This window comes from Octopus bimaculoides, chromosome 3 (genome assembly GCF_001194135.2).
Source record: "Octopus bimaculoides isolate UCB-OBI-ISO-001 chromosome 3, ASM119413v2, whole genome shotgun sequence".
NCBI classification, from domain to species: Eukaryota; Metazoa; Mollusca; class Cephalopoda; order Octopoda; family Octopodidae; genus Octopus; species Octopus bimaculoides.
In genome coordinates, this window is record NC_068983.1 from 149,906,559 (window position 1) to 149,916,025 (window position 9,467).

General features: G+C 37.6%; 1 protein-coding gene across 1 annotated transcript in view; it reads left to right on the forward strand.

Annotated features, from left to right (window-relative positions):
- The window catches only part of LOC106876666 (uncharacterized), a 143,397-nt gene that overhangs the window by 117,995 nt on the left and 15,935 nt on the right, over positions 1-9,467 (forward strand). The window contains exons 28-31 of the mRNA XM_014925299.2: positions 2,464-2,637; positions 3,240-3,400; positions 5,014-5,944; positions 7,874-8,060. Of these exons, the coding sequence (XP_014780785.2) occupies positions 2,464-2,637; positions 3,240-3,400; positions 5,014-5,944; positions 7,874-8,060 (1,453 nt within the window). The remainder of the gene's footprint in view (positions 1-2,463; positions 2,638-3,239; positions 3,401-5,013; positions 5,945-7,873; positions 8,061-9,467) is intronic.

Consider the following 9,467-nt stretch of genomic DNA (forward strand, 5'->3'; position numbering starts at 1 on the left):
TCTTCTTCTTCTTCTTCTTCTTCTTCTTCTTCTTCTTCTTCTTCTTCTTCTTCTCCTCCTTCTTCTTCTTCTTCTTCTTCTTCTTCTTCTTCTTCTTCTTCTTCTTCTTCTTCTTCTTCTTCTTCACGCTTATATTTGAAAGACTAAGCTTTTCACCAAGTGTTATCTTGTATATGTTTTTGTGTGATATATCAAGTTCTGCGAATAACATCATCGTTATTTTCAGGTTTCCAACAAATCAATCATTAGTTCACTGCATCTATGATGGTCAGAAGACAAGCAAATATCACCTGTTTATTAGTTTTCCCGCTGATGTTTGTATCTTTTCCACTGTATGCCGGCGAGACTACACTCCTACACATATGTATTTGCATACCTTTTCTGACAAGCTTCCGTTCAGTTTCCTTCTAACAGATTTGAATCACAAAGCATTAGACAACTCTGCAGCATAGGAGAGACGCCAAAGGCAAAGCTCTGTACAGTTGAACACAAATCAACATGTAACCAAACTGTCCAAATTATAACAATACGTGACCCTGTGTCTGTCTATATATATATATATATATATATATATATACGCACACACACACACACACCACACACACGTGAAACTCACTCGCCCCCATTCACACATGCATACTTACACACTAACACATACATACACCAGCTTGCGCACCTCCTCTTCTTGAGATCACCATGAATTATCTCCCCTTCATTCAGCCTCTATTCTTTCCAGTCATTTGCCATGTTGGACCACTGAACTCAACACGTTTTTTTTTTTTTTAAATTCTCTCTCTCTATTTATTTCTTTTTAGCCCTTTCTATCGAAGAGCGTAGGCTCGAAACGTAAAAGATTTTTCCATTTTCCCGGGCGTCAAACTAATACACTTGCTTGTTGTTCCTACACTTGTCTTCGTCTTTGTTTTACTATAAATTTGAACTACACACACACACACACACACACACACACACACATACACAAGATTTCACAGACTCCAGATTGATCGGCATAAGAGACTTTATAGGCGCTTTCTTTACATCAGATGAATTCTTAGTGTTGCCATGAGCTTAAACTAGGTGCATAGAATCAAAGTCGACCAAACTGCATCCGATAATTTGGACTCAATGATTAGTGTTCATAACCCTTCCGGATCGAAGATATAGCGGATAACTACCCCCTCAAACTCCTCTTTTGCTGGGAGGTTGTTTGCAACATACCAACTCTTTTCCGGTACATATGGTGACTCTTCCGACTATCTATTTTATAACTACAACTGTAGGATGTCTCGAGCCTACCCTTTAAATTGGAAATGTGATGAAAAATGTGATTTACAAATGCACTGTAAAAAACGTCATAACATCTTGAAATATTATATTGGTTCCACAGTCGGTTTTGTAAAAGAACAGAATATCTAAAATTCCGACTTTTATTTACCTCGTTGGCCGAATATATCTTCAAATTCACTTCGAAAGGGGTGAAGCTTAAAATCCAGTTGTCTATTATTGATTCTGCCCCTCCCCTCTCTATCTCGTGACATGACTGTGTATTTATATTTGTGTATCGAAAGTGAAAGAGGGGCAATCACAAGATTGGTAATATCGCTGCAGTTGATATTCATTTCCAACTTGTATCAGGTGAGGTATGTAGAAATATAGGTATTCAGCTATAACGTGTTGCCAATCAGCCTAATGCTCATTTTTATACTGTGTAGGATATTTATTTGTTTAGTACAGCACTCCTATACATGAGAACAGTATACTAATGTAAGACATTTGATCTATGAAGGTAGTCAACAATCGATCATAGCTAGTAAAATTTAAGAGAACAGCTCTGCATTAGATCAGGTTCTATGGAAACGATATTGCTGCTCATGAGGAATGGAGAACTCAGGCAAATGAAGGAAGTGGTAGCTTTCTGCTTCTGTCACTTTTGAGATGCTGGAAGTGAGTGTGGTGGGTTAGTAACTAATAATAACAGATAGGTTACCTTTTGTTATAATAGGACACAGACGAATATCCATAGCTTGGGTCAGAACTCTACATAATTAGAAAGAAAAAGCAGGAAAATAATTGGAATGTTTTCTGAAGCTAAGAATTATTTCTGTTTGTGGGTAACGAGAGTGATGCTGTCAGTATTTGTTGCCTTGTTGGATTGAAGTAATTTTTCCCCCTATTATTTGGTCATGATTCCAAAATTCTTGATTGATTCTTCATATTTTTTAACAATTCTCTTGTAAATGGTTACATGAGCAATTAAAAGTACAAAAGTTGCCGCAAATAATTTTCACTTTTCCTCAATTTACATTTTATCAATCTATAATTCAATCACTACAATTCCTTTAGCGAGTTTACCCAGTTGATTTCATTAAAAATATAAAATTAAGGTCTCTACTATAGTTCCATAAAATTTTATGAACTAATTTGTAAATCTTATGCATTTTGTTCCTTTTTCTCTTTTGACAGTGGGGAGTAGTCCCTTTGAAGAGCAACAAGGCAAAGGATTGCTATTTTTATACGATAACCGTATTTACAGGAGTGCGCAAAGGAGCGGGCACACTATCCCGCATCGGTTTTGTACTTACTGGAGAGCTTGGTGACACGGGTATCAGACAGCTGGTGGACGAGAAGGAGTCAAAAGTAAGAAGAAGCAAGATTTCTCCAACAATCTGTCGATGCTTTTATATAAATCATGCCAGACAATATATAAGATAATTTATTATGTGTGCCTTCTTGCAGCTAAGGTTATTTTACAACGAATGTTATTTCAGGTTTTGCATTTAGCCTAAAGTATCTTCAAATCAAGACTACATATGTTTTTGTCTTGTTAATAACGCAACCTTTGTTGAAATAGCAAACTGCTAATATCGCAAATGTATATTCATTTATATTCCCTAGTTTAACAAGCACGTTGGTAAGATATATTAACGTTAATATCTCCATCCCAGTAGTCTCGAAACCGGAGTTGTAGTAATGATCCTCTTTTTACATTAGTTGGATAGAAAAACAATTGTTTGGAGAATAAATAATCTACCCAGTTTTCCTTCTACTCTAGTAACCTTTGCCTTAAACTAATATAATTTTACCTGAACACTCATTATATATATTTCCTTTTTTTAGGATGTTACTTTTCTTTATTTAATTCTGTATTTTCACCTCCGCCAAGGAAGGAGGTTATGTTTTTACTTAATTCTGTTTTCTTTTTTAAATTAATTTTGTTTTTTTTTAATGTTAATTTATAGGTCTTTAGTCGCGGTAGCATCAATCCATACTTGCTAGGAGTACCAAAATCTCTTGGTCCATTAACCTATCTTCGAATTTGGCATGATGCTTCGGGAAAAGGAGAACATGAAAGTTGGTACCTTCGGAAGGTTCACGTTAAGGATTTACAGTCATCTAAAACGTAAAATCAAAATTCATCCATAACATTTCACTTGCCTTCATTAATTAATTTATTTAATTGTAAACAGTGGTCTCCTTATTCAATTTATCACACCTTTTAGCTGAAGGTAACTAATTTGCTTTACCATGCTGTTTCATAAAGATGATAAAATGTCGTGTAATGATTGAGAGAAGTCATAACTCATCACCGAGGTATGCTCATGGCCAGACTACCTAAGTGTAAATAAGTAAATAAATATATATAGCTCTCTGTTATAAACAGTAGGAATGCAATATAATTAACAAGTATAGTTTGTTAATTTGTTGTGCTTAGTTCAAGTTTTTATATGAACCTGGACGCGGTAACGGAGCTACTCTAGTTTTATCGATCAGCTTTGCCTTTTGATCCGATTTTTGGTTTTGATTATTGACCACTGGCTGGGATAAAACAATCCATCCCGCGGTAGTTTACTAAGCTCAAGTAAAGAATCCCTGTTCCCAATTCATGAGAGATAATCAGTGGTAATTGGAAAATTTCTCATGCGGAGGGGAAAATCATATTCAAAGATCTTCCTCACTCTAGCAGCATTATTTGTTTTCTCTGTCTCTTTATCATATTTTTTAATAAATTACATGTACCGAAAGCATATTCGGTATTCAAATGCTTATTCTAGTTTTCAAGGTATGAAATGAATCAACGGCAGCTACTTCTCACCAGTATGAAATGCCATTCTATCGCAAAATTTTACCTGTAGAAAAATTTGAACTCAGAACTTATATCGGCAGTGTGATCTATAGCAGCATTAACTGCAAATCCGAAGTTCTAAAAAGACTTGGGCGTGCGGGTGCAATTGTGGACTCACTGGCCAAGGCTGTTTGGTGCTGCCGATATCTGAGCAGGAGGAAAAGTTCGAGTCTTTAGGTTTCTGGTACCAGCTGTCTTGCTCTATAGTTACGATATTTGCCACTGTCCGGAGCTTTCAAGAGCCGCCTGAACTCCTTTGATACCAAGACGCTTCACTGGATTAAGAGTTACCATTGGTCAGATTTCTCTTCCACCGTGGTCATCAATTTAAACTGTTTGGTCGATTTTCCATGTTGGATCCTGCGTACCGTTTCCTCTTCTCTGAGGATCTGGTTGAGGTGACGGCTTGTGTTGGTCAGCCACATACCTCATGGTCATTACAGATGAAGAAGTATTTCACGGAGATGGGAAAGAACTTACTGGTACACTGTTCGGAGGAGAGTTGCCCAGGACGATCCGAGCAAATACCGATAAAATAGTGGCTGCAACGAATCGCAGCAATGGGGAATGTCCCCTTACCCAACCAGACTGTAAATTATCGAAACACTCCCAATTTTATAGCACTGAACTCGATCTCCTCTTGTGCCGACTTACAAGGCCTTTGAGGATGTAGCATTCATTGACTGATACGACCAATCAATCATATCGTTGTCAGACTTGTCTATGATGGTACTTCCAGCTGCGATTTTCTCTCAGTGAGAAATAGACAGGATATTATATCTATATTATATAGTAACGATATCATATCTGTATTGTAAGTTCATTCTTTGAAGTTTTGTACATGAAGCTGTTGCCGTTGATTTTAATGTTATTTACTTTTATTTTGCCAGATGTGTTTTCCTTTGTAATCGTTGGTTGGCTGTGGAATATGACGATGGTTTAATCGAGCGTGTTTTACCAGTGGCCGCCCCTCAAGATATTAAAACTTTCCAAAATTTGTTCTTCTCCAAAACTCACAAGAGTTTCTCCGATGACCATCTTTGGTTGTCTGTTTTCATGCGTCCAACTCACAGTAATTTCACACGTGTACAGCGAATTTCTTCGATACTTTCCGTGGTACTAATGACCATGCTTGCCAATGCAGTGTTTTACAAAAGTGGTTCAGAAGCTACAAAAAGAAAATATGAGTTCACCATAGTAGGATCGGCATCTATCAATTTACAGGCCTTATATATCAGTTTCATAAGCTGTTTGATTGTACTTCCAGTTAACATTGCTGTAGACCAGCTATTCAGGAAAAGTAGGCCCAAAACCAATTTAGTTAGCAGCATCTGGGGAAAGCAACTTGAACAGACGAAACAGCAACCGAACATCAACCAGTTAAATAGTCCGAATATTTTAACTGAGAAAGCTAATAGTAGCTTAAATGTCAAAATGGCCGACCAGTTAAGAGCTACTTCAGCATTATATTCCAGGACACCCACAATTCTGTGTGAAGACAATCAAGCACAATTTCAAGCTCTATCGCCGGTTTTTCCAATGCTATCACACTTTTCAAACTGTGAGATTGGTTCTATAAGGGAAACTTATAACATCAGTAAAGAAACAATGTCTTCGAAGAAACAGTCAAAGTGTTCGAAAGACAGCCTACCTCATGGTTGTATCTACATCGGCTGGCTGCTGGTTTTTGCCAATATCGGAACATCAGCATTTTTAACGTTTTCCTATAGCATGGAATGGGGTAAAGAAAAGTCCAACGCCTGGTTGACATCTATGTTCATGTCGCTGGGAGAGAGTATCACAGTCATACAGCCAACTAAGGTAAGTGTGTGTGTGTGTGTCTTTACATTCCATATCATTCATAACTCATTGCTGGTTAAGTCCAATTGCTTCAACAAAAACAACAGCAACTACTAAATAATAATGATCCTTTCTACTTATTGGACTCAAACATCGAAGGAGGTGATTAGTCGGTTACATCGACCCCAGTGCTTGACTGGTATTTAATTCATTGAGCCCGAAAGGATGAAATGCAAAGTCGACCTCGGAGTAATTTGAACCCAGAAGGTAAAAAGGGACAAAATGCCGCTAAGCATTTTTAGCGTGCTAAATATTCTGCCAGCTCGCCGCCTTACTACTACTACTACTACTACTACTACTACTACTACTACTACTACTAATAATAATAATAATAATAATAATAATAATAATAATAATAATAATAATAAGAAGAAGAAGAAGAAGAAGAAGAAGAAGAAGAAGAAGAAGAAGAAGAAGAAGAGAGATACCAGTACTTAACTGGTGCTTTATTTTATCGAACCCCGTAACGAAAAACTGTTAAGTTGACCTCGGTTGGATATGAGCTTTGAACGTAAAGAGTCAGAAGAAACGCTACTGACCATTTTTTCCAATGCATTAATAATTCTTTTAAATGTTGGCACGTGATCAGCAGTTTTGTGGGAAGGAAGCAAGCCGGTTACATTGAGCCCGGTACCCAACTGATACTTATTTCATCTGTCCCAAAAGATGAACGGTACGATCGACCTCGGCGGAATTTCAACTCAGAATGTAATGAGCCAGAAGAAATGCTGCTCAACATTTTACCCAACGCGCTAACACTTTCATCAGCTCGCCACTTTCCAACACACTAATAATAATCTTTCTACTATAGGCTCAAGGCCTGAAATTTTGGGGGAACAGCTAGTCAGTTTCGTCGACCCCAGTGCTCAACTGGTGCTTGTTTTATTAACCCTGAAAGGATGAAAGGCAAAGTCTACTTCAGCGACATTTGAACTTAGGACGTAAAGACGGGCGAAATACCGCTAAGCATTTTACCTAACGATTCTGCCTGCTCGCCTCCTTACAACGCACTAAGAAAGGCAACAGCAAGTTCTTTTATGTCTCAAGAATGATAGATGAGGAAATATTACAAGAGAAAGTTAGAAAATCGGTACGGGTTTACGCGGGTTTCGTTATGAGAGAACAGCTGTGAAAAGCAATAGAACGATTAAAGGAAATAAAATGAAACGTCCCAATATGGCGAGAGCAATTTGGGACCAAAGAACCCTCGCAAATTCCCATTTACTATTACTGTCGAGAACAAATACCGTCTCCGGCCTATATTTCCTGACTTGAAGGCTCCTATTAAGAATATGCTCGTCCCGCAAAGCCAGACTCATCTTTCTCACTCACATCTTCACTACTTAAATATGTGTCCACCCGAGTGTGTATGTGTGTGTGTGTGTGTGTGTGTGTGTGTGTGTGTGTGTGTGTGTGTGTGTGTGTGTGTGTGTATGTGTGTGTATGTGTGTGTAGTAAAGAATACATTTAAATGATTTGGCCGACATTGTATGCATAGATGTGAGCAACTTGTTTCTACATATAATATTTCCGTCGACTCATTAACAGTGATTTGTTTCAATGCAGTACTATACTACACCATTTATGCTTTACTGCATATGTGCCTGTCTGTCTGTGTGTATATACACATGTCATCTAGTAGAGGAATATGACCCCCACTGACAAATTATCATATCGTAGATATTAAACACAATGACTCAACAGTACATACATTCATACATACGCACGTAAGTATATACATACATACATACAAGCATACGTACGTACGTATGTACTTACTGAACTGTCACTCATTCTTTCATTTCCTGCTCTTCTAAAAGAATAAAAGAATTACAATATATTTTACAATGAATAACACTATTTTTGCTAAACTTATTGGTTTCCTTATAGATTGTTATTCTGTCTTTGATTACTTCGTTGCTGTTGAAAAAACCTGAAGAAGAAAACTACGAGGAAAAGAAAGGACAGGAACGTCTTGGTGGTGCCAAAAGCCCTGTTGGTAACGACCAAATTGGAGTTCACATCATCACAGATCTCCACAACGATGAGGAATTAGTAGATTATCAACCGGAGAAAGGTATGTATAGAAAGTTTCACGTTTGATCACGAACATTTCCATTCAGAACACCAATTGATACATTAAATAGTTCTATGTGCAGGTGAAGCCTAGTGGCCTAGTGGTTAAAATGTTTGGCTCGCGATCATTTGGTGGTGGTTTCAATTCTGAAACTGATCGGCGTGTAGTGTCATTGGGTTTGATCAAAGTATCTCTTTCACGTTACTCCAGTCTACAAAGCTGTAAATGAATACAATATTGTGTATGTGTATTCGAAAAATAATTAGCATATCCACCTTATATTGGACGAGTTGTCTGTATCGCTTTTTAACTACTATTAACGTTCAAAAATACCATCCCATGTTGACGACACGTGCTCATTAAGCACTAACTATTTCGGGTGATGAAATAATCTTTTGCACCGGTGGATGGTACTACCGTATCACATGATTTCACTGTTTTTGAGAATCATCAGCGGCAGCTCAGCCTCGCACCGAATGTCAGAACAAAAATTTAGTCTGACCGATATAACATAATGATGGCTAAACAGCCAGTAGTGTCGCAAAAAGCCGGCGGGCTACGAATAAATTAGCTATTAGCGACAGCTGCAGCAATTAATTGTAACGGATAGTAATACGCTAATTATTATTGGATGTTTTGTCTAGATCGCCTTTCAACTGCTACTAACGTTCTGAGATACGGCTTTTTGCGACACCACTAGCTGTTTGACCATTATTATATTATATCGCTTCCACTGATTTTCGTTCTGGCATTCGGTGCGAGGTTGAGTTGCCACTGGTGATCCTCACAAACGGTGGAACCAAGTGGTACAGTAGTAACGTCCACCGGTGCAGATGATTATTTCGTCAACCGATATAGTCAGTGCTTAATGATCACGCGTGCCGTCAACATAAGATGTTATAGCTGTAGACTTTAATAGCAGCTCAAAGCCGATCTAGACAACGCACCCAATTTGAGTTGGATATGCTAATTATTACCCGTAACAAATATCGTTGTTGTTGCTAGTAGCTAATTTATACACATTTTCATTTTTCATACATATACACACGCATTATCCTCTTTTAATGTCCATGTTCTATATGTATGTGTGTGCGTGTGTGGGAGGGGGATACGTGTGTGCGTGCGTATGTGTGTAGTGTGTATATATATATGTGTATGAGTATATATAATATATGTGTATGAGTATATATAATATATATATTTATATATATATATATATATATATATATATGTGTGTGTGTGTGTGTGTGTGTGTGTGTGTGTGTGTGTGGCTCGTGTGTTTTCTCGTCTACGTTTGTTTGCAATGTCCTGTACCCAGATATGCACCTATACATACAGGTGGATGTCGGTATGCACATACCTGTACGTATATATGCATATACTCATTCACTATTTGTTTATATATAT